The following is a 26,154-nucleotide window of genomic DNA, read 5'->3' as shown; positions in this document are numbered from 1 at the left end:
ACCTGATTCAGAGGCTAGACGATTATACACAGAAAAACATAGATTTCTGTATTTCAAACTTAGGGCCACTGGCTAGATTTCCAAATTCAAATTTACTCCCTTGACTTCATTCATGCTAGCATCACCAAAATCCTACGTTAACAAAATCATTTATAAAATTATTTATCAGGCAGCTTGTAGGTATATCACGAGTCTAAGCCAAGTAATGATGAATGGCACTCAAGGTTGGTTGATCATTTTCCAACACTGTCTCTGGTAAAACAAATGACTGAGGCCACCAGGTGAGCTATTTTAATATACTATATATATATATATATATATATATATATATTTTGTGTTGCTGGGATTTCTGGCAATGACTTTCAGTGAGAGGACTTTTTAAAACACCATAAAGGATATATCTTCTATATTATTGTACAATTATGAGTTAACAATTTACACTATCTAGAAGTGCTAATGTGGGCCAGTAGTGTACTCTCTGGAATTAAAGTTAATGTCAATACTACAACTATGGCAGGGCAACCAAGGTAAATGCCTTAAGTGCTGATTTGGGGCAGTCTGGGGATGGGAAGGGGCAAAAAAAACTGCTGGTTATCACCAGCAGCTGCAGATCGCATCAGCAGCACAATGGCAACCAGAAGTCGCCAGCTGTGCTAGGCACCGTGTTGTGTTGCCTCTGATTCATGTTGTTCTCAAATGTATTTGCAGAAAGAGAGACTGAGAATAGTCTTGTCAATATATATTCATATATGAGTATGTCTTATTTATCTATGTTGGTTTTTATGTGGGACCTTAGAGGAGTGGCATGTGAGTGCTCCTTGTTTTTATTAGATAGGAAGGTGGCGTTTCTCATTAGAGTAGAATTATATGGTACAAAGAGCCATAAAGTATTTGATGGCTGGCTGCCACATACAGTACACATTTTATTTAATTTCACTGTTACTTGTAGAAGGTTATGGGTTTTATTGTTGCACTTGCATAGAGACTGAGAGCAAGGGCAAGATTTTCAAAGTGGTAAGTGATTTTTGATGTACCAAGTGAAGCAAAGTGGTTAAAATTATTCATTGCTGCTGACAATCTTGGTTTGAAGTCATTCTAGTGTGAGAAAAAAACCCTCAACAAACCAAATAACCAATCTGTTATACCTGCACATATGATCTGCATCATAAATTGTGTTGTGTGTTTCTTTATTGTCCGGAACATTAGGAAATACATTTACAGCGTCTTGGATGGGTTTGCAGTATTGGTAGTTAAAAAATGTTCTTTTTCACTTGTGAAACAAGAACACTGGGTATAGACATCTCTGAATGAAAATAAACATGCACAATTACCATGTATTTCCTTTTCAGTGGTAATTTTTTTCTCACAATAGTCACAGATGAGCCTAGTATTAAAAATAATAATTTCTATTGGTGAACATTGAAGTTTCATTCATTTGGTTTGTTATTTCATTTTTGTGTCTGTGGACAGACTCATACATTACAGGAAAAAAACCTTGGACTTGACCAATTTAAGTGTGGTTAGATTATATCAAGAGTTCTCTCTGGGAAGAAAGCGCTTGCAAATTTTTAGTTAAAATACAGTCTGTTTTATTGTATTATTTTACCTATCTCTAACGTTATACTATGTCATTTTTACTAACAATTTATTTTGAAGTACAATTGCTTCCAAAGATCTATAGACTTGTTTTATCTAATAGCTTTTATAAATGGTGTTTAATGTGACTATAATCATTTTACTAAATCCTGAATATTTTTAGAACCTTATTTTTTATATAAATTGACTGTTTCTCTTTCATTTATAACCTATTGCTATTTTTTCTTAGCCACTAATTATTTCATGTATAAAATTCATCTTTTCCATCCCTAATGACAATGGCTAATGATGCCATGACTTGAAGCAATTACTGTTAAAAAGTTTTCTCCGCAGATGAACACCTATTCCTTTTTTCCATTCCAGTATCAGACTGGGTTATGTCTATAGCACTGAAGCAATTTGCAATCAGTTTAAGAATCAGAGACTATTTCTCATTGTCTGAATATTGCTGATGAGACGCAGAATCTTACTCTTTCAGACTTTACAATACTGCTCAACCCCATTCATTCAGCCTCTGAAGCATACAGATAAATGAGTTTTCGGATGAACTAGAAATATTCTATTGTATTAAAGCAATAATGCTCAACCAGGATGCTACTGCACCTTGGGGTGCCTTGAGATCCTTTCAAAGGTGCTCTGGGGTGCTACACAATGTTAGCACTGTTAGATGTGCAAACATGATTCACAAGATAAACCCAGAGATTTCAAATAGTAATCCACTGCCATGTCTAGAGGAGTGCAGATGTTTGGTTCCCTGGGGACAAGTAGCAGGAACACACCTTGTGCCACTGCTGCTTGTCCCTGGGGAACGCCTGTGCCACAGCAAGTTACCCAAGTTACCCTGGCCCACAGCAACGCTGGCTCCAGCAGCTTTACCTGGGGTCCTGGGGGCTGGGGAAACTGCAGCTGCAGGGCTCCTGGCCAAGCTCTGGTTTTAAGCAGTGCACATTGCCACCATGTGCACCACCCTGCTTTTTTAAGGTGCAGGGTTTTTTGACCCCAGGATCTCCCAGGGTCAAAAAAATCCTCTGCATTACAAGGTAGCAGTGCAGGGAATGCTTGAACGTGCAGCATGTGGCACCACAGATGGGTCTGTGGTGCCATACATCCACGGCTGCGCTCGTTTGGGCGCAGCCCATGGATGTGTCCTCATGAGCAGGAACGTACGTTCCCCAGGGACAACTAGCAGCAGCACATATTTGCGCTGCTGCTAGTTTTTTCTGAGGAACACCCCAACACATATGCTCTGAAGCATGGCAAATTGCTCCAAGTGGGATAGGGGATGCTGGGCTGGACCCAGCAGCCTTACCTGGGGATCCAGTAGTGGCAATGCGGGCACACGGAGCCTGACCAGTAGCCAGTGTAGAGTATATAAAATAAAATCTTGCTTTCTTTTTTGCATGCTAGAGATATGACTTGCTGTGACATCCAGTGACTCTAGGCATCCTATTAATGGACTTATTAGATATAATTTTTTAAATTTAAAATACTCTAAATAATATCCATACCATACTATAAAAGGGAGCTTCTTGTTTCAGATCAGGCCATGATACAGATATTGTTGCAAACAAAATGAGCTATGCCAAAGTCAATGGTTTCATTTTGCAGAGGTTTGGGTGTATATTTTGTGTTTCACTTAAGTACACCAGAAAGCTCCTTTGATTTTTTGGTTCACTGAATCTGTGAGGCTCAAACCACACTACTGTATTTTGCCTGCTTGTGGACCAAAACAGATGAAATCCTGATCCCTTTTGCTTTTCTTTTGTGAAATAAGCAATTAAATTTTCCATGGAACAGAAATTTTAATTCTCACACAGAAACCTGGATTATCAGGATATCTGGGCTTGATGTCAGCTAAATGAACTAGAGCTTATAGATGAAAACCTTATGTTTTGTTTATGTGTGCTAGAGATGTGACTTGCAGTGAAATCCAGTTAGTTCCTCCCCTAGGTAATCTTAATTATTATTAATTAACATTTTTATGCAGCCTCATAAATGTGAATAGTGCCTTAGATCTCTCATAACTTACTGGTAATATTGCTGAACACCCCCCCCAGGAAGATGACTGGTTGTGGCTTAGCTTTTATATTTACAGGAATAAGCTATACAGCGACAGGTCTATTTATAATGAATAACTATGTCTACATAAAGTTAAACTGCTTTAAGTATTTCAATTGTTAAACTTCTAGCAGTGCTAACACTGAGTGTAAACGAGTCCTTAAATTCTTGTTTCTTTCCTTGTTTGAATGTTCACCAGAATGTACTACCAGTGGTATTAAATAATAAATATGTAATACAATTTTTTCTTGCTTAGATTCATAGTCTTAAGGCACCTGCCAGACGTTACATATATTATGCAATTAACTGGTTAACCACGCAATACATTTAGACTGACCACACGTGCAAAGTAATTATCATGCCATTCAAACGTCCATCCAGCTATAAAAATAACCAATCAGCTATGAAATTAGTGCTTGAAAATGTATAAAAACTTTACAGCAAGTATCTATCCAGCTTTAATTCGAACATGTGGCAGGTCCCCAGGTTTGACCATCAAATGTTCTGATACAAACATATCAGCACATCTGTTTCTTTCACTCCTCTTTGAGGGAATGTTTCATTAGCCAGCAAATGGAAATATTTTTAAACAAAGTATTTGGCATACACTTATATGCAATATATGTAAACTCCTCCCCCTTTACAGCGAAAATAAAACTGGCACTCACTATCATCTTTTTGAGCTTTGGCATTTCTGTGTTGCTACAAAATGTGTACCACACATGCCAGGATTGCTGTCTACAGTTATTTTTTAAATGAATCACTGTACAACAATGCTATAGAGAGCCAATTAAAAAATACCTAAATGAAGTTTACAAGGTACTCAGATAAATTTATTTGAAAGAAGGAGGAAGATATTTGAAATCAATAGAATATGCATAATCAAGACTAGGGCCCCAAGGGATTTTATTTTACTGATTTTTCTTTTTTTTTTTTTTTTTAGTTTTAGTGAAGTTTTCATTTCATTTAATATTTATTGGCAGAGAAGTGTCAATGATGATTATACTGGGACAAAACAGAAATATGGATAAATAAATAAATAGAAATATCGTATGCTTTTATTGTCAAGGATGTGGCTGTCATGCAGCTTAGTTCCTTTGCAAAATCCAGTTTCAAATAAAGAATCATTTGTAAACTGTTGTAGAATCAAGTAGAGTTAGTTTTGTGTACACAAGCACACCAAGAAAGATGTTTTAGTTGCATTTGTAAATGCAAGTGTAATGACAATAGCCAGGCTTTGAAACGTGCAATTCAGTAAGGGCCATGAAAGAATTCATAGGCATACTGATGATATTTCTTGACAACAGACACTCCATTACTGTACAGAAGTCAATTTAAAATGACTGATTTGTTCCAGTGTGTGTCAAGTTATTTGTAGATCAAAACTTTCTTTGCTTGCAATGATACCTGCAGCTAATATTGAACTACTGTAGCCAGCAGCATGTAGTCATTAGTATCATACTGTTAAAACACCTTCTTTAGACAATTCTGTTAGCAAACATGGTTATTTACCTGTCATAGTCTTGGCAAATCTCCCCCACAGCTACCAATGCTTTCAGGTACTCATTGGGTTGATAGGGGTGAATATAGTGCAGTGAGCAGCTGTTCCTGGGATCACCGTTTGATGCTGTGAAATCTATAGCTACCTGGAAAACAGGAGGAAGAGTAGCATTAGGTAGTTGTTTCATGTATAGGTATCACGATTATATTTCTTTATCAGAAGCAGGTGCTTATAAAAAGCTCTAAAAGAAAAACTGAACTTAATCAATTTAAGCTTACAATAACACTTTAGTAGCACCACCATATATAGAATTGAAATCAGCATCAGCAGAATGATCATTCTGCATTACAATATGTTTTTTTAGCTAGCTATAATAGGTGATGTACAATATTATACATAATGTATATGAACCCAGGTTGCTTTTTCTTGAACTTCATTACTTAGTTTTTCTAGCTTACTTTTAATTTACATTATAAAATCAACTCAACCAAATCTAACTTTTGGTATTTTATTTAGAGAATTATGCACTATTATAAATCTATCTAACTAATTAGCCTTATGTTCCAGAGCTCAAATTTAAATTTAAATTTTTCCCATTCACATGCTTCCAGATTCATACATCTGTGCCTAGTAAAATGTCCCAGAGTCAAAATCCCTATTAAAAATATAAATTACAGCTCCAGATAAGGTCAAATTCCTTCCTTCATTTTTAGTTGCTGCTAAAACTTGCTATGATTTTAGTAATAATAGTAATTAGTCCTTATAGAGTTCTTTTCATCTTCAAAGAATTCCATAACCATTAACTAATTAACCCTCCCTATTTTGGAGATAACAGGAAGCTTGAAGGTGAGCTTCAGGGCAAAAATAAAACTTGAGTTAAGCACAGATTTTTGCGCTAAATGCACCCACCATACATTGTATGAGACATTCAGCAGAACAGAATTTTAATAAACGTTTTCAAAACTATTTCTTTTTTGGAATTCTCTTTGTACTTCCTAAATCACTAAGGATATCCCAGAACACATCAGTCTTGTGACATTGCAATCATTGGCTGCAAGAGCTGGAATGGCATTTCTGATATTTGTGATGCTGCATTCTAGAATCTCTTAAGTGAACCAGTGAGAATGAAATAAATTCACAAAAGTAAAGAGCAATTTAAAACAATCCTATAATTAAAGCTTATTTCTATAACATTCCTTTTCTTCCCAAAACCTGTTACTTACATGGATATTCAGCTCTCAATTTGGTTTGTACTGTTATTTTGCACTTCACCTTTACATGACTCATCCAAGGCTACAAAAGAAATTACTTCATATTTGAATCTATAAAGAGAAAGTTCCTGGCTTCCCTCTAGGTTGCTTGCTTAAAATGCCAGATTCTTCCTATTTCAAAAAGAAAGATTTCTCCTGCATGAAAAGCCTCCCAAGATGGGGGCCACTCCTGCGGACCAGGAGTAGACCAGGGTGATGGTTTGGGAAAGGCATGGGAAGCAGAGGAGAGGGGAGGTTGTAGGCTGGAATACCTGTTCACTCCCTCTCTCGGGAAGATTTCTAGCATTATAAATTTCTCAAAGACTCACAGTGCTAGAAATGAACACCTGTCCACGCCTACAACCATTTGCCATCCAGAACTTGACCTTTCTATCATGAACTCCTGCAAGTTAGTAACTGGGGGATTTGAGAGAGTGCTCCGTATGGGAGAGCATGCTTATTAGGGCTATGCCGAAGCGTTGGTTGCTGATTCGATTCAGCAGAGATTCAGCCTGATTTGGCTGAATCTAATCCAAATTAAATCAGGACACCCTTTAATCTCCCTGAATTGAATCAGAACCCTCCAAATCATTTCAGAGAGATTCGATGATTCGGACATAGACACAGCTTTAAAAGTTTTTTTCTACATACCTCAAAGTACCAGGTGGCTCATGAATGCTGAGAGGTTGGGGCAGGTGGAGCATCCCATGGGAGCATGGGGGGTGGTCCCCAGCGCGCTTGGCAGCAGACCCAAAAGTGGACCAGAAGCACTTTCAGTCCACTTCTGGGTCTGCTACAGACCGTGCGAGGGACCCTCCCTCTGCTCCCCACCCCGCAGCTTGGCAACTGGTGCCTCCTGGGTCTGAGGGGGCACCCGGGGTCCCCTCCACAGCCAATCACCAAGCCGGGGAGGCGTGGAGCCCCCCCCACGCCCCTGTGGGATGCTCCATCTGCCCCACTATTTCAGCATTCATGAGCCACGCCTGGTACCTCAAGGTATTCAGAAAAAACATTTAAAGCTGTGTGTATGGCCAAATAGCCGATTCTCTGAATCAGCATCGAATCTTCAGATTCAGATTTGGCTGAATCAAATCACTGCCCCCTGATTCAGGCAGAATCCGAATTGAATGTGGCCTATTTCACCCCCCCCTAATGCTTATTGCTTAATCTGTCTCTTTGTCCAGCAATGGTTTCTGCTCACATTTGGATGTGTTCTAAAAAACAGTGTTTCTTGTGTGACACACAGGAATTTGCAGGATCAAGGCCTGTGGAACAATATTTTTAAAAGCAGCTGTATATAATTAGGACTCTGTAGCTGTATATAGGTAACTAATTCAGTGACCTGACTTTCAAAAATACTGAGAGTATCACAGCTCCCAGTTTTTGTGGGTACTTAGCACTTGAAAAATCAGGCTACCAATGTAGCTGTCTCACTTCATTTTGGAACTTAACTTTAGGCTTTTACTTTTGAAAATCTTGGTTAATATGATTATTTACTAATGTACTTGCATTTACTCTGGAATGCAATTAAAAATATTTTTCATTGATTTTAGGGTGATGATTGTTGTTTGTAATCCCTGTAAAACACGAACATTTTCATGCGTACCAGAGAAGTTGGGAACAGCTCTTAAAAAGTGTTTGTAGTGACCTTTTTAACGGATAATCTCAAAACAGATTCTTAATGAGGTTGAAGTAAAATGCACCAGAGGGAACTGAGCTAGTCCTGCCGTCCTGCAATGGCTGTTTGCCAAAGTCATGTGGTGCTTTTTAACTGAAAGTGATAGCAGCATATAGGAACGAACAGTGAGTTCTGTGAGCAAGGCAGAAAGTCTGTGGTTATTGTTTGGGGTGAGAAGAAAACCTCAATGTAACATGTTACTTTGTTGGAAAGTGTCTCTGTAGTATAGATGTTCTCAGTGCCTGTGTATGTATAAACCACGAATACCTTAATTTCCTATTGCGATGTTTTTATGCAGCTGATCATTTTTCTCCATGGTACAATGTTTTCAGTACATAGAAAAGGAACACATCTTTTCAATTCCATCACTAACTACAATTACAGCTCTTTTGCAAATGCATTATATACTTCCTTTGCATACAGTAAGGTCTTTAAAAGTGGTCAGGCTTTTAAAAAATGAGCCTCAAAGGATGCTAGGAAGATGGCTCCCTTCAATTTTCTGCAAGAAACAAAGCTACTTCTTTCTTGATGCATTGCACTGCAGCTGTTTGGTTTTGATCCCTTTCTATCTTAGCTTCTTTAGTGGAGAACTTCTAGGGAAGGGTGGAATTATATTTTCAATGGTGCCAAACTAATAGCATGTAGCAACTCTAGCTTTGTAATGCTTCAGGCTACGGATCAGGGCTATGTGTATGCATGTAGGGAAAAGATTTCTGCTACTCAGCTAATGTATCCAAGAAGTATAAGGAAGAATAGACTAGTCTAAATCCTCTATCAAAGCAGGAATTTTCCCTTCAGAGTATTCACTAGGTTTTCATAGACATTAGGGCTGGAAGGGACCTCGGAAGATCACTGAGTCCAGCCCCCTGCTCCAGGGGCAGGAAGTCAGCTGGGATCATAGGATCCCAGCAAGATAAACATCCAAATGTCTCTTGAAGGCATTTAAAGTACCATATTTTCGCGCATATATCACGTGGGGTATACGTGATTTTACAAAAAAAAATGGATGGGTGCGGGCTATCAGTGGACTTTTTTTCCCCACGGGGGGCCAGGGCCAGGGTGGGCTGTGCCGCCTCCCTGCTGGGCCCAGGCAGGCCAGGCTATACTGCCGCCACCACCGGGGCCGGGGCCAGGGCAGGCTGGGCTGTGCTGCGCCACCTCCCCGCTGGGCCTGGGCAGGCCAGACTGCGCCACCGCTGCCAGGGCACGCCAGACTGCGCCGCCTCCCCGTGTATACACCACCGCGGGGAATACACGGGTGTGGCATATACATGGACTTATTTACAAAAATACAATTTTCCATGGCTTATATGTGGGTGCAGCTTATACCTGTGGGTGGGGTATATGCGCGAAAATATGGAAGGTGCTTGAACCACCTCCAGTGGCAGTCTATTCCTAACCTTGGGGGTTCAGACAGTAAAGAAGTTCTTCCTTATGTCCAGCCTGAAACAGTCATGGAGGAGTTTGTGACCGTTCAAACCTTGTCATCCCTTGGGGTGCTCTGGTGAACAGACATTCCCCCAGATCCTGGTGAACACCCCAGATACACTTATAGGTGGCCACCAGATCACCCCTGAGCCTGCGCCTTTCCAGGCTGAAGAGTCCCATGGCTCTCAGCTTCTCATCATAGGGTCTGTTTTCCTGACCTTTGATCATGTGTGTGGCTCTCCTCTGCATTCTCTCAAGCTTCTCCACATCCTTTTTGAATTGTGGAGCCCAAAACTGGATGCAGTACTCCAGCTGCGGCCTCACCAAGGCCGAGTACAATGGGAGAATGACATCCTGGGATTTGCTTGAGAAGCATCTATGGATGCAAGCCAGCGTTTTGCTCGCTTTACTAGCTGCAGCATCACATTGAAGGCTCATGTTCATCTTGTGGTCAATTGTGACCCCCAAGTCCCTGTTGCCCATAGTTGTAGCCAGTGGAGCACTGCCAAGCCTATAAGGATGCTGCAGGTTTTTCTTCCCAAGGTGGAGAACATTGCATTTTTTGGTGTTGAAGGCCATCAGGTTCTCGTCTGCCCATTTGCCCAGCCTGTCAAGGTCAGCCTGGATCGCCCTCCTGGCCTCAGTTGTGGACGCTTTACCCCAGAGTTTGGTGTCATCAGTGAACTTGGTCAGTCCGCTTCTGATACCAATGTCCACATCATTAATGAACATGTTGAATAGTGTAGGCCCAAGGACAGAGTGTTGAGCGATCCCACTGGTCACAGCGCACCACAACGATTGACTTCCATCAACCACCAGCCTCTGGGTCCTACCACGGAGCCAGTTCCCTAGCCAGAGGATCATGGTGAGGCCGAGGCCACAGTTAGCCAGTTGTGCTAAGAGGTGATCATGGGATACCAGATCAAAGGCTTTTTTAAAGTCAAGATATTGACATCAATCTCCTCTCCCTTGTCCAGGTGATAGGTAAAAGGAAATGAGATTGGTCAAGCAAGACCTACCCACAACAAACCCATGCTAGCTATCCCTCAGGCTGTTGCCATCGGCCAATCTATTAAGAATGGCCTCTTTGATAATCTTTTCTAAAACCTTCCTTGGGGTAGAGGTCAGGCTGATGGGCCTCACGTTTGCTGGATCCACTTTACTCCCTTTCCTGAAGATAGGCACCATATTGGCCTTCTTCCAATCTTCAGGTACTTTACCAGAGCACCAGGAGTTCTCGAAGATCCGTGCCAGGGGCTAAGCTATGAAGCTTGCCAGCTCCTTGAGTACCCTGGGGTGTAAACTGTCAGGGCTGGCTGACTTGAAGGTATCCTGCCTCTCAAGGTGTTCCTTCACAAGGTCATCATTGATAGAGGGTAAGGAATTTCCCTCACCCAGGCCTCCCAGTCCCATAATGGGTAGGGGCATCCTGTGGGACTGGGGAAAGACCAACGCAAAGTATCCATTTAGCAAATTGGCTTTTTCCTGGGCGTAAGTTATCAGTTGTCCCAAATGGTTTAGCAGGGATCCAACGTTCCCCTTGCTTTTCCTCCGGCTCCCCACATATCTAAAAAAGGACTTTTTATTGTCCTTGATACTTGTAGCTAGTTGGAGTTTCGTCACAGCCTTGGCTTTCCTTGTTTGCTCCCTGCAGGTCCTTTTGTCCTGTATCTCTTTCAATGTCCAAACTATTTGCATTTCCATAGCTTCCCACTGTGCTATATGAGTATTCCATACTGGGGGCAATGCCAGCCTCTTCCTGGTGGGAGGGCTGAGGTGGGCTAGACAGAGAATTTGGGGGCTGTGCTAACATCTTCTGGCCAAACATACTTAGTCGGCCAGGCTGGGAGCACTATACCTCTGCAGGCTGTGGGTTGGAGCAAGGTGGGTTCAACTGTGCAGGGTGGGCAGAGATGGCCCAGAAAGGAGGAGCGGAGTTTGGACAGGAGGGCTGGGAAGGGTGGCTACAGGGGGCTAAGGTGAATTTTGGGGTGGCTATATGCCCCCCAAGCACTGCCCCTGTAAAAGATTATATTCAAGCTTGCTCCTATCAGATCTGTCAACAAATAACCAGTTTTTCCTACTATCATAACCTTTTGACACACAAACTACCTGTATGCCCTGTTACTTAAAATTGTTCACATTCTTTCTGCTATACCTCCTAAAGTGAAGACAATGTCTTCTGATTACAAAACTATTAACTTTGCTAACTTCTTCTGAACATTTTTCATATGGCAGGGAGCATTATCAGATAACAAACACAGCATTCTGCAATAAGAGCCTCTTGGAAGGAACCGTGTGGATTCTGCACTATTGATTATCAACGTCATAGAAGAAAGCTTCTTAACAAATAGTTTTATGGGGAAAAAAGTTTACTTCTGGCTTTCTGAGGTATTTGATCTAAAGAACTATATGCCTAGAATGGCTGTGCAAAGTATCCCAAGAGTTCACAGCATGAGGTTACAAAAGCACTCATTACTGCTTTAAATTAGCAGGTACACCATGCTATAGCTTTTTGTTCTCAACCCTATGCTTAGCATCCAAGTTTCCCTCCCCCATCAGATGCTTTTTCAGATCACAGCTGCAGTGTACAGCCTATACACTGTGTGAACTCAAGGAAACATAATTAATTCTGAGACAAAAGAGGGTTGGATGACTTGATATGAATTTGTGAGCTCTGCAAGTGTCTTCAGGAAAAAGAGGAAAGAGGAAAAATATTGCCATGGTTTATAGGAACTCATTTGTATGTTGATAGTAACTTTCCATAATAGTTTTCAAGAATTCTAGAAATGCTGTCCTAGGTGTTCATTTCTAGCACTGTAAATCTAGGTTACAGGGGATGGCTGTTTTAGGCATAGAGTATTTCAATAAAGTGCCTTGGATAAGTGCAGTACTGGTAGATTATGAAATGAATGCAAACAGTAAACAACTTAACTGCAGGCTGCTGGGTAATTTGAAAAGGCTGCACTAAGTACAGATAAATTATTGGTATACATTCCAAAATGAAACAGTATGGCATATTTCTGGTGTTTTGACCCCCCACCCCAACCATGCAATTCAGAGTGATAGTGTCAGAATGTACATATACAGCACCCATTTACACACGTGTATGGAATACACATTATTTTTGTGAGTAAATGAAAATATTTGTGCACATAAATAGTTTGCAAACGTTCCACATGAACATGCTGAAGTTAGGTTGAACTCTTAAAATGTTGATGCAACAAAAATTATAACAAGGATTGTATTGGGTATCGAGACAAATAATACCTGTTGACTATGTTAACCTGAACAAAAAAAACAGAAGGAACATTCAACAACTCATGAAATAATGGAACACCATAACACAGTAATAGATATTTTCAAGACCTTTTCACATTTATAATACTCTTCTCATCTCATGTTTCTATCAACATTTCTGTACAACTATATTATCCAGTATTCATACATGCACAAAAGAGCTGCTTTGATCAGCCTCCTAATATTTAAATGCTGTTGAAGAAAAGACTGCCTGTAGTATGTATATTTAAAAACTCTAAGCTACATAAGATGAGTACACAGGTCTGGTGAAGTGGGTGTCAGTGAGGAAAAATTAAGGAAAAGGTCACAGAGGTTTACTGTTCATCTTGTTTAAGTCAAGAAAATCGGATCCTCCCTTTCTTTCAACTTACTCTGGCTATGTGTGAAGAGAAATGTCTTGAAAGCAGCCAACCTTTGGGGACACAGCCCTGAACTCCATGGACCTCCAGAACCAGAAGTTGTTGGTACCACTTCCAGCTGTGGATAATGTAGCTGCCTTAGTGCACAGCTGTGGGTGGGACCAAATTAGGCTGGGAGCAGCACCACGTAAATGTGGCTATATTACTTCCTACTTTGGAGGAAGCCTAGAGCTATCTCCAAACTGGAAGCAGCATAGCTGTGTGCATCTGGCACCAGGCAGTGTTGTTCTGTCTCTAACCAACAACATGCTGCCTAACCCCGATTGATGACCTATATTTCAAACTTGGGATAAAAGTAACATTTCAGGCTGTCCTTGGGGACACTGGGACATAGTATCAACATTTAAGCTGTCCCAGAAAATTCCAAGACTGTTAGGCACTTTCTTTGTTATATGTATAAATCAATCCTATTGATTGGAATCCAGCAACTCTCACTTGTGGTGCTGAATAAGAATTAGTACAGCCCTGTTGTTATAGCAGTTCCTCAGTGAAAGTGTGTTGGAGGAGGAAGGACCTAAAGGTCGAGGAATTAGAACTGGCTGAGTGTAGGTGGGTGTGCAGCAGTTCGGTAAGGGATTTTTTTTTTTTTTACTTTAATAGCAGGCCAACCTTAGGGGAGCTAGTATTTATGGACTTCTGATGTGTAGGGGCTTAGAAACTGCATCTGTTGATATATTATGAAAGGAGTTGGTAACATCACTTATATATTTAAGACTGCCCACTCCTTCCTATTATAAGACATCTAGCAGTGTGGGCTGAAATCTTACATTATAGGTCCCTGTTTCAGGCTGATTTTTTTTTTTAATTTCAGTTTAAATGGTCAAATTATTATAAGAACAAGATTAAAGAAGAACGTATTGTTTGGTCCCTGGTAAAAAAATTTCCAACCATTAAACTACAATATTTGAGAGGGGGCAGGGCAAGGTTTGTTGAGCTAACCAGCAATATTTTTAGATAATTTCACGGGAAACTATAGTGTAACTCTCATAGTGCACTCATAATCATAGCTTCCACAGGTACATCAACTTCCACAGCCCTTCGGTACAGCAGTCAGAGAGGAGATGATGTTAGGTCATGGGAGATATGGACTGCGCTTTCTGGGCAGACTTTTAGACAGAAGGAGGCACAAGATACTCAAAACTAGCATTCCCATGAAGCAATGTGGCACTACAGGAAAATTCAGGTTAAAGATTCTGGTTGGCTCAGCAAACCAAAATTTGATTTGGTTCAAACCTGATTTCAGCATGGGCTTACATGCTTTCTAGAGTCAGGCTCTGAACAATCAAGTGAAATACTCAGTTTAGAGCCTTGTATACAACTACAGACAGCCCTTGTAAGCCAGCATAGCTCATCTGAAGTAGATGGAAGTACCATGATTTACACCAGCTAAGGATCTGACCATACATATCATGCTGTTTTCAGTTGTTATGGTGCGCCTGTCACTATAAAAGAAAAACATTATGTTTTTGAAAACCTTGCTGTGTTAATAGAGTTCACTTTCCAGTCACAATGTATTTTGCAAAGAGAGCTTAATAATTTATCAAGAAATTTGCAAAACAACATGACAGATTTTCTTTTTCCTTTGAAGGTGATGAATTTCATGTCTGAAAGGACTTTGTTGTGTTGCAAAGCATTGCAGTAGAAAGACACTTACTGTAAACTGTATTTGGCATCCACCCATGATGTAATCTAAGAAAGAATGCATCTTGTGGATCTGGAAAAAAGAAAGCAAAGGTACTCATTTGTATCACTAAAAAAATTCAGACTGCAACAGCTTGTTTAAAGAAAAATAGTGTGGGGGAAGGTTGGAGATCTGAGATGGGGAGACAGACTATCATATAAGAAAGGAAGGAAGAGAAAGCATTGAAATTTATTTTTACAGTACTTAAAGTATGTACCCACATCAAAGGCAACACAGAATATCAATCACCTCACAGAAGTCAAGAAGAATTTTGTGATTTCTTTCAGGAGGAGCAGGCATTTTTTGTGTATTCAAAGGAAGAAACTTGGATGAATAAGAGAGGGACACACAAAGACGTTCTTTCTGGGTGACTCTTATGAGTAGCATATTGCACTGCATATTTTATTGCATGCTGGTATTACCAGAAAACACCTGCCACTCTATGAGCCTGCAGCTTCCATTGTCTCTATTTCTCCTTGGCTCCCCAAAACCCTTGTTTTTTAAATGAATTCTTCACAAATTATTTTACAAAGATGTTGTTAAATGCACTGAAACATGCCCTAAAGTCTGCAACCTCTGATAATGAAACACGTCAAACTTCCTAGACAAAAACATTGACATTATAGATTTGTGGTTGAGAGTATAGCTCAGTAATGCAGGATACTTGGCGTGTCTACACGTGGCCATATGGTGCTGTTGTTACGGCACCATCATTCAGGACTTCCTTTTGGAAGTCCTGAATATCAGGCTCAGTAACACCCCGTGTTGTGCCGTGCCGGCCATGCACAGTTATTTTTAGCTGTTATGTTGCTGTAGCAGCATTCTATAATGAGGGAACACATTGCTATGGTAATGTAGTACATTGCTACAGCGACATAGAGTCACGTGTAGATGTGCCCACCAAGTATTATCTGGTTGTCATAATCTATCCCCCAGACAGGCATGAGAAAAGGAGAAAAATCAGGAGCACAGCTGGAAATTTTCTGATGGAACTCTTTCCATTGGAAAATACCTGTTGATATATTATATAGAAACATGCTGATTTTGTGAAATCTTCCAATAAAAATCAGTCAGGCTTTGCAGACTGCTTTCCTGCTCATTGTGCATCTTCCCAGATTCCTGCCTAACAGAATTTAAGATTGTTAGGAACTTGGAAGAAGCCATCTTCTGCCAGGGTTTTAAAAGTTTCCATTTCCATGCTGGGGAGAAGGGAACTTAGTGGCCAGGAAAGCTTTGGGGCTGGATATAGACAGTACACATTTACTGGCATAAGTGAAAATCCATCTGTATCCATCTGTACTAGAACAGAAGTTCAGTACGCATAGACCAGTTTAGAAATGGCAGAGCCTGGTCTAAGATTTGCCCCCCATCACAAAGGGTGAATGTGTCCTGTTCACTACTGATCTAAACTATGCTGCTTACAGAAAATCACATAGATTCCACCTTAGGCTTTTTGAGTGTTTGTATCTAGCCTGGGTGTCCTGACCAGAAGACAGATTGGCAGAATCTGACCTGTTTGTGAAGGAACCGGGAACCAGGGCTGCTCAGTGTCCTCACTGCTTGGAGATGCTTAGTAATTTTGTTTGGCAAAGTCAAAACAAATGGTACTTTGATCATTTTTCAAAATGAAAGCTGGGAATTCCCATTCCATGGGAGATTTTGAATTTTATTCCTCTATGGATCTAAACTCTATTTTTTAATTTCATAATTTCCCTCAAAGTGGTTGGACCCTTCCTTTGAGGTCAAAAGTCAAATACATGTTATTTATAAAGCCACAATTGGCAGCACTACTCTATAAAGGGAATCTGTAAATAAGGCATTAGAGAATTCAATGTTTATTTTCTGTTATGATTTACATATCTCCTGTGCTTTATTTCCAGGTACAGATATAGTTTTACAGCTTCTAGCTGCAGAAACAGCCCAGTCTTCTAGGCTAGGGACAGAAGTTACACATAAATCAGCTTAAATGATCAGAAACTGGTCTAAACCTATAAAAGAACAGAAGTTCAGTGCACATAAGCCAGTTTCAAAATGGTTGAACCAGGTTTAAGATAAACCTGGTTGAATGTAGTATCAGACTTAACTGATCTGGGTCAAACCGGTTTATGAAATTTCTGTCCCAGACCCCTTCCTGGTTCAAGTTAAATCACAGTTCCCCAGCATCCCAGCATTTTGCAGCCCTGGGCTGGGCTTGGTTGTGTGCTCCAAAGAGGAGGGCTGGCCCTGCCCCTCTGCTCCCAAGCTGGACCAGTGAGGGCTGGTTGACAAGGGGGGTTGGAGTGCAAGCCCAGCTGGGGATGCAGCCCAATCTGCGGGGGAGGGGGGGATGCCTCCCCCCCACCCCCCCAGGCAAACCCCAGTTGGGGTTTGGGGTTAAACACCTCTTCCCCTGCTCAAACTTACTGCTGGCTGCAACTGTGGACTACAAATCCCAGATGCCCCTGGAAGCAGGAAGAGGAAGTGATGAACAACCCTGTAGAATCCTACTACTGTAATTCTGGACTGCAAATCCCAGAGACCTTGGGGGCAGCAGGAGGAGGAAGTAAACACAAAGCCAGAGAGCCATACTGTAGTGGCCCCCAGTTTATGGTCTGAGCCACTGCAGGCATGTGGCTGCATTTCCTGAATCAAAGGTAAATGTCTGTTCACTTCTGTTTCAGTTTAACCTATGCAGCTTAGACTAACCTGCAAAGACTTAAATCAATTCAGCCTTAGGCTTTTTGACCATCTGTACCTGGCCCTAGAGTCAAGTTGGGCTATTTATTTCTCCTTCATCATTACCAGTAATAAATATTACATTCATATGCTAGTTACACCTGGTTAATGCCATATATTCAGATGAAATCCTCTGTAACTTCTGTGCATTATTGTGGGCTTCTGTGCGCTTCCCCAGGGAGACCTGAAATTTGTAAGCAATTGTGCTGATGATGTGCAAGGAGATGAATTCAGATGACTTCTTCCAGCTGTGGTGACTTCACAGTGCTAACCGGAATGAAAAGCAGCGCAATTTATTTCTGTTACTCTAGTAGGGGAATTTGACTCTGACTACATACTAAGATCATTTCTGTTGAGCAAGAAGATGCCACAAGCAGAAGTGCACTTGAAGCAACTACTTTAAAGCATCTCTGACAAAGCCTTGATCCATTTTTAAATAATGATGACATCCCCTAGGCAACTCATTTGTTGCTGGTTCCTTTAGTGGTAGCTTATTATGACAGGTTTTGCTCTATTTTTATAATATGATGATGCCTAAAAAAGAGACTTGTTAGAGCCAAAACAGTTTTCCTTTGTCCTTTCAGTGTTATCATTTTTAGTATCACAGTTTGACTTCTTTCTATTTTTTGACATCTCCATTTCCAATAACTCTTTAAATATACATTATTAAAAACTGGGAATAGGAACAGACAAAGAGTATTCTTTCAAATATAAGTACCTTGCATTGGTTAAGAATGACAATGCCTGAATTCTTGTAATTCTTCTTCTTTGCTTTATACTTGGGATTTATGCACTCCCACTGTACCTGTGAAAATAGCAGTCACTGCATGAAACAAAATTCATGTACAAAATGTATAATTAATTATGATTACACAATATGCTATCTACAGTTGACTAAGTCCCAAGCTGGGGGTAGTAGTAGATATACTGGAGGGCAGGACTAGGATTCACAGACACCTTGACTAATTGGAGGATTGGACTAAAAGAAATCTCATGAGGTTCAATAAGGAGAAGTGCAAAATCCTGTACTTAGGATGGAATAATCCCATGTACCAGTACAGGCTGGGGATGGACTGGCTAAGTAGAAGTTCTGCAGAAAAGAACCTGGGGGCTACAGTGGACAGTAAGCTGAACATGAGCTAACAATGTGCCCTTGTTGTGAAAAAGGCTAACAGCATACCGTGTTTTATTAGTAGGAACGTTGCCAGCAAATCGAGAAAAGTGATTATTCTTCTCTATTCAGCCCTGGTGAAGCCACATCTAGGCTAGGGACAAACATTCAAAAAGCCTGAGCCTGAAATGATTCAACCTTTGCAGGTTAGTTTAATCTGCAAAGCTTGAACCAATTTGGAGGTGGATACACATTCCCTTTTCATTTTAGAAATGCAGGCACAAGCCTGCAGCAGCTCAGGCTAGAGGCTGGGGGCACTACAGCAGCCCTGCCTTCCATTCCACAGTACTGAGCTGAGGTGGGGCGTGGCCAGGCCCGGCAGGACACTCTGATTAGCCCAGCAGGGAATTGATAACACTGTTTATTGCCCCTAACTCAGTATTTACCACTCCGTTAAGAAAACAACAGAGGGACATTACCAGCTACCTGTTCATTCTGCCTTTGCCACAGTATGGACCATAGCCAGCATGTGGTCTGCTAGCTAATACACAGATACTTCTCAGCAAGGCAGACGGGAGGGGGGAATTCCTGCTTAGCAGGGAGTGGGGCAGGGGAGAAGGAGAGCAGCCTGCAAGTCTCTGACAGAACTGCAGCCAGGGAGAAGGGGGGTGGGGGCCAGCACTGCTGTGGAGCACAGAGCCCCACCCAGCCCGTAGAGTATTCCAGGATACTGGGGGTGTCCAATTTAACTTAAACCAGCAAGGGGTCTGGGACAGACATTGCATAATGGTTTGACACAAATCAGTTAAGTCTGATACTACATTCAACCAGGTTTATCTCAAACTGGTTTCAGCCATTTTCAAAATGGTTAATGTGCACTGAACATCTGTTACAGGTTTAGCCAGTTTCTGCTCACTTAAACTGGTTTATTGTGTAATGTCTGTCCCTAGCCCTGGAGTACTGTGTCCAGTTTTGGGCCCCCTACCCTGAAAGGGTGTAGACAAATTGGAAAGATATCAGCGGAGGGCAATGAAAATGGCTAGGGAGCTGGGGAACATGACTTCTGAGGAGAGGCTGAGCGAACTGGGCTTATTTAGTCTGGAGAAGAGAAAATGGAAGGGGATTTAATAGCAGCCTTCAACTACATGAAAGATGTTCAAAAAGAAGCTGGAGATAGACTGTTCTCAGTGATGGCAGTTGACAAAATAAAGAGCAATGGTCTCAAGTTGCAGCAAGGGAAGTTTAGCTTAGATATTAGGGAAAACTCTCTCATTACGAGGGTAGTAAAACACTGGAACAGGTTACCCAGAGAGTGGTGCAATCTCCATCCTTGGAGGTTTTTAAGACCGGGCTAGACAAAGCTTTGGCTGGACTGATCTAGTTGGGGATGGTCTTGCTTCGAGCCATGGGTTGGACTAGACAACCTCCTGAAGTCCCTTTCAACTCTCATTTTCTATAATTCTATGATTGTATGAAGTCCCATGAAAGCATCCAAGGACATAAAGGGCTACATAGTAACCATACAGGAAATGATTTTAAACTAACTGAAGCCCAAATAGAAACACTCCAGAAAATACACACAAAGTACTCAGACAGATATCTACCTATCAAGACTTGTGGACACAAATGGAGATTTTACAAGTGCCAGGTTTAGAGACCAGGGGAAGCAAACTGAGACCCTATATTAAATAAAGGACTCTCTATCTACATATTTACACTGGGGGTTTATTTCAAACAAAAGTAAACTCAGAACTTCTGATTGGAAAACTAAGTGCTTGCCTTAACTCACTTTATTGTAAGAACTTTGTGATGGCAATATTATAGGCCATATGTGCTATACAAAAGTAAGCAGTTAAAAAAGTCAGGAAGAGGCATGTAAAGCAATGGAGTTAAATAACTACTGCTCTAATTATGAGTTCCAAATTTGAAATTTGGTCCCAAAGCCTGTCCTAAATCAGAAAAAACAACTAAAGTTGAAACATAGTCCATGTGTCCCTGTAAAATGTTTTGGCTTTGACAAAACAGGATGTCTCAATGAAAAAAAAAAAGCATTAAAAAAGTTAATATTTAGAAGTAGAGGTAATCAGAATTTTTTGACTAAGTTATTTTTTTCACAGAAACACTGATTTACGAAAAACAAAACATTTTGTGGAGCTGCATTACTTTAAACCCACATCTGTATACATAAGTATTCATTTGCATTTATAGCATCCCATTGAAAATGCTCTGCTACATATATGCACTTAAGGCCTATGATTTGTGAATATCTGGTGGTCGTACCAGAAGAGAAGGCAGACATCTTTAACAAATTCTTCACCTCCGTTTTCTTGGGCAGGGACCAGGACTCCCCCACCGTGATTCAAGACGGACTCGAGGGGAACGCCCCAAGACCTAAGGTTGAAGAGGACCGGGTTAGAGTGCTTCTGGAGGGACTGGACGTGTTCAAGTCAGCAGGTCCAGATGCTCTCCACCCCAGGTTGTTGAGGGAGCTAGCAGGGGGTATTGCAGGGCCCTTGGCACAGCTTTACAAGCGCTCGTGGTGCTCGGACCAGATGCCAGATGATTGGAAGATAGCCAATGTGGTCCCCATCTTTAAGAAAGGGAGGAGGGAGGACGAGGGCAACTATAGGCCCGTCAGTCTTACCTCAATCCTGGGGAAACTCTTTGAGAAGATCATCAAGGAGCACATTTATGATGGGCTGGCATCAGGGGTGATGCTGAGGGGCAACCAGCACGGTTTCATTAGCGGCAGGTCATGTCAGACCAACCTGATTGCCTTTTACGATCAGGTCACAAAAGCATTGGATGCAGGTGTCGCTGTGGATGTAGTCTTTCTGGACTTCAGCAAGGCCTTTGACACTGTCGGCCACCCCATCCTCGTTAAAAAACTAGGCGACTGTGGCATCGATGCCTACACAGTCAGATGGATTGCTAACTGGCTGAAGAGTCATACTCAGAGGGTGGTGGTGGACAGGTCATATTTCGACCTGGGGGGAAGTGGGCAGCGGGGTCCCCCAGGGCCCGGTTCTTGGGCCTACGCTGTTCAATTTCTTTATCAGCAATTTGGACGATGGGGTGAAAAGCAACCTGTTCAAATTCGCTGATGATACCAAAATCTGGGGTGAGGTGGGCACGCTAGCAGGGAGGGAAAGACTGCAGAAAGACCTGGATAGATTGCAAGGGTGGGCTGACAAAAACAGGATGCGTTTCAATATGGACAAGTGCAGGGTGCTGCACTTGGGCAGTAGTAACCGGCAACACACTTATAAGATGGGAAACTCCCTTCTTGAGAGCACGGAGACAGAAAGGGATCTTGGAGTCATCATTGACTCCAAGATGAACATGGGCCGACAATGCGAGGTCACGGTTGGCAGGGCTAACCAGACCTTATCGTGCATCCACAGGTGCATCTCGAGTCGGGCCAAGGAGGTGATCCTCCCCCTCTACGCGACACTGGTCAGGTCACAGCTGGAATACTGTGTCCAGTTCTGGGCGCCCCACTTCAAGAGGGATGTGGACAACATTGAGATGGTCCAGAGGAGGGCCACCCGCATGATCCAGGGACAGCAGGGCAGACCCTACAATGAGAGGCTACGGGATCTGAACCGGTTCAGCCTTCACAAGAGAAGGATGAGGGGGGGACCTTGTGACCATCTATAAACTCACTAGGGGGGACCAGAAGGGTTTGGGGAAGACCTTGTTTTCCCCAGTGCCCCCCGGGATAACAAGAAATAACAGCCACAAGTTGTTGGAGAGTAGGTTCAGATTAGACATCTGTAGGAACTACTTCACAGTTAGGGTGGCTAGGATCTGGAACCAACTTCCAAGGGAAGTGGTGCTGGCTCCTACTCTGGGGGTCTTTAAGAAGCGGCTCAGTGCCTACATGGCTGGGGACCCTCGAGCCCAGTTTCTCTCCTGCCCAGGCAGGGGATCGGACTTGAAGATCTACAAGGTCCCTTCCGACCCTACTTCTATGATTCTATGATCATCTTTAGTGTTATTTCAGAGGTTGTTCATTAACAATGGGGAAAACTCTTAAGAATGTGTGTAAGCTCTGATACAATGCTAGGAAAAAAAATGTTTAAATTTCCAAAAAGGGCCAGTGTGGCCTATCATGTAAATAACTATTTAACTGTTTTAAAATTTATGATACTGACTTAATTTTGTTACTGTATTTTATATATTTGGGGGGACAATCTTCATTTGAGGCCTGACTGAGCAAGATATTTAAGCATGAGATATATTTTAGGCATATGAGTAGTCCCACTGACTTCAATGGTCCTTAGACTAAGTTGTGGCACAACTACTTTCAATAGACAGCATTTCAAAATCAGAGTTTCTTTCCAAATGTCAAGTGGGATGGAAAGCATATTGCTTCAGAACAATGTGTGGATTTCTCCCTGCCGTGGAGTAAGTGGGCTGTCTGCACAGAACTCCCAATCCCTGTGTTCTGGGAAACAAATGATGTAGCTGAAAATGGAAAAAGAAAAAATGGAAAACTATTTGTAAACTGCATAAAGCACTGCCGCTTGCTCCACAGTTTGCCCCATAGCTCAATTATTCGTCTTGTGAAATGAATTTTCCAGCTGAGGAAACAGGCAGACACAGGACCACATGTTCCTGGGAAATCCTCCAGCAATGATTTTTCTGTGCTCACGGGGCTAGTGAAAGCTCAAGGAAATACCACTCCCCCATAAAGGACAGCCCTCCAGATCATAGTACAACAGAGCCATGAACACCCAGTCACGATCTGACTATAATGTACAAGCACTAATTACTCAAGGGTGGATACATCAACACTAGGGAATATAGTTTAATGTACAGTTATCCCATAAACGTACTAGAAGCATTTATAAAAGGACATTTCTTAGTTCACAAATTACAATAGAGACAAGCTGATCTAGTGGACAGAGCAAAACCTAGTAGCCAGGAGAACTGTTCCCAGCTCTGACAGTAATTACACTGAACAGGCACTGACAAATATCTCTACTTCTTTTTCTCCCGTCCCCTCCTGGATGATGTTCATATATTCTGGTGAGATATGTGGTCCACAAACTATATAGAATAGAATAGGATGTTGGCCCTTGGTCAAGATATTTGCCTTTTCTGTGCTAGCTCCAAGTTGTTGATTGCAATGTCTACCTGCCTTTGTAAAGCATCTGAGATCTATGGGCATTTATAGACATGGTCCAGGAGGATGGAGGTGTAGGCACTTTAATTAGCACAGCTCTGAGAGCCACATTAATTAAAAGCACCCGGAGTGTCACGTGTATCAGTGTCCTCGCGCTGAAAAGTGGCAGCAGAGCACCTTGAATTGAAACTCGTTGACCAAACTTTAGTTTAAAGTGCCCCACTGCCATTTTCCAGTGTGGGGATGCTAGAGTCTGCTGGAGCACGGTAATTACCACACTCCAGAAGACTCTATTAATCAATTCTGCCTCCCTGCACGTGTATAGGAGCCCTATGTGACAAGCTCTATTTAATGCCTAAGCACTGGTATTCTATGTACGCCTAGCTAAAACCTGAGTGGTGTCACAAGCTGAAGAAACAGAAAAATTAGGAAATCCCTGGCAACTGAACAAACTGAAGGAAAGAACAATTCTGCATCAGCTAACCCATTAGCTGATGCATTTATACTATTGTATGTACTATGGTATACTGCAAAGCATTTCTTAAACACTGATTCTATGCTCAGTTCCTGCTCAATAAAAAAAATGTCTTAAATATTTTGAAACAAGCTCATCTCTTTTCTTTCTTACTTGTCAAGATCTGGTTCCAGAGCTCTGCTTTTCTACAGCAGGAGCTGAAGATATGACAAGAACCATTTCCTAAAATTCCCTGTACAACGCCTGCCTAGTCATCAACTCTTCTAAAGGGAAGAGAATCCTCTTCCCATCTAAGTCTTGGCATATAACTAATGAAGAACACAGAGTTTCAGCTATCTTGCTTACAATGAAAAACCAATTTTAAATTTTAACCTACTCAATTCAAAGTCCTAAATTCTGACTTTGAATTGAGATCAGTCACTTTGCTTTAATGATTCATTTTCCTTTTTTAAATTAACTTTTCAGCAGAAAGGAACGCAATACAGACTGTAAGTCTGACGTTACTGTTAAGCACTATGAAATTTAGATCAATCTTCCTAGCAGAGTACCAGGAAGTTAACATTTATTTTGGATGTCTGGTGGCTCTGGGCTAGGTGAGCTCTTTTGTCAAACAACAAAGTGAGTTTGAAATAGGAAGCAATATGACTCAATCACTGCCTGCTAACTTAGTAAAGGTGTTGAGTCATACGTACAGTGAATTTAAATTTAGATTCATTTGGGATTTCTTTAACAATAAATTTAAATCAAGTTGAAAGAAACTTTTGGAGAAAAATTTGGACCAGGTTTTTTTGGTAGCGAAAACTGGCGAAACAATGTTGATGCTTGTAAGATTCTAATTCTCCCTTCGCTGCAACATGGGACACAGTTCCCAACAAAAGACACTAACCCCTAAAACCATAGGTTTTAACTCATCAAGCCTCCCTCTTTCCTCTCTCAATCTCCTAGAACAGGAGTTAAAGATTGTGTGTCCTACTGGATCCAATGCACATGTAAAGAAAGGTAGTAACGACGACGCTTGGCTCCCCTTGGCCTAACATTTAAAGACCTGAACTTTGAACAGAAGATTCCCAATTAATGGCATTGCATTAGCCAGTGCATCAGATAAAGATACATGACTGAGGGGGCCCCATGTATTGTGAGACGGAAGAAATGATGACACAGAACAAAAAATAACCCTGTGTGTTTTCTTCCTGATGATTCAGAAGGAGCACTTGACTTTCACGGCAAATTTCATCTCTCTATGCCTGAAAGGGATAGTTCATTCACAAGGCAGCCCTCATTCCCCCACAACACCTGTAGGGCAGGTCAAGTTTTCATCATTGCCATCTCCTGGAAGTGCCTGCCAGGCCAGACTATCTGTTTTTGTCTCTGCCAGGGGCTCCACAGGAGATTTGCAGCTAGGGGATTCATGAAAATGAGCACATCTTCTGTTTTTCTGACCAGGATTCTAAAGGTTTTAGAGTTGTGGGGCGCTTGTACGCTTGACACCATTACCATGTACATGTCACAAAAATGTCTCTTTGTGTGGTTTAATGATGTCGCACTCTACATGTGCAAGAGTTTGGGGGATTTTAAGTGAGTCTACATAACTGCAAACTAAATTACATCCTGATGTAGTTTAGTTTGCAACAATATGTTGCAGCTATTAGTCAGCTCACCCCCCCAGCTGTGGAAGAGTCAGGCATGAGCCGCAGAAAAAAAGGACTGGGCCCCTTGCCACTTCTGCCTTCAGCGGGCTTCTGGGAAGAAGAAGAGTTGGATCGGAGTCAGGGAAGAGTTGGACTGGGCCGGGTGATGCCTCCAAGCTGGGG

The 26,154-nt window shown here is 41.6% G+C and overlaps 1 protein-coding gene across 2 annotated transcripts in view; it reads right to left on the bottom strand.

The window, feature by feature from the left end:
• Nucleotides 1–26,154, bottom strand: part of CPNE4 (copine 4) — a 356,741-nt gene that overhangs the window by 50,846 nt on the left and 279,741 nt on the right. For both annotated transcript variants that reach the window (XM_014602596.3, XM_059728790.1), the window contains 3 exons: nucleotides 18,345–18,431; nucleotides 14,885–14,944; nucleotides 5,167–5,300 (listed from right to left, as the gene is read on the bottom strand). In XM_014602596.3, coding sequence (XP_014458082.1) covers nucleotides 5,167–5,300; nucleotides 14,885–14,944; nucleotides 18,345–18,431 — 281 coding nt within the window. The remainder of the gene's footprint in view (nucleotides 1–5,166; nucleotides 5,301–14,884; nucleotides 14,945–18,344; nucleotides 18,432–26,154) is intronic.

Source organism: Alligator mississippiensis, chromosome 5, assembly GCF_030867095.1.
Source record: "Alligator mississippiensis isolate rAllMis1 chromosome 5, rAllMis1, whole genome shotgun sequence".
Classification (NCBI taxonomy): domain Eukaryota; kingdom Metazoa; phylum Chordata; order Crocodylia; family Alligatoridae; genus Alligator; species Alligator mississippiensis.
This window is presented reverse-complemented; position numbering and strand designations above follow the sequence as displayed.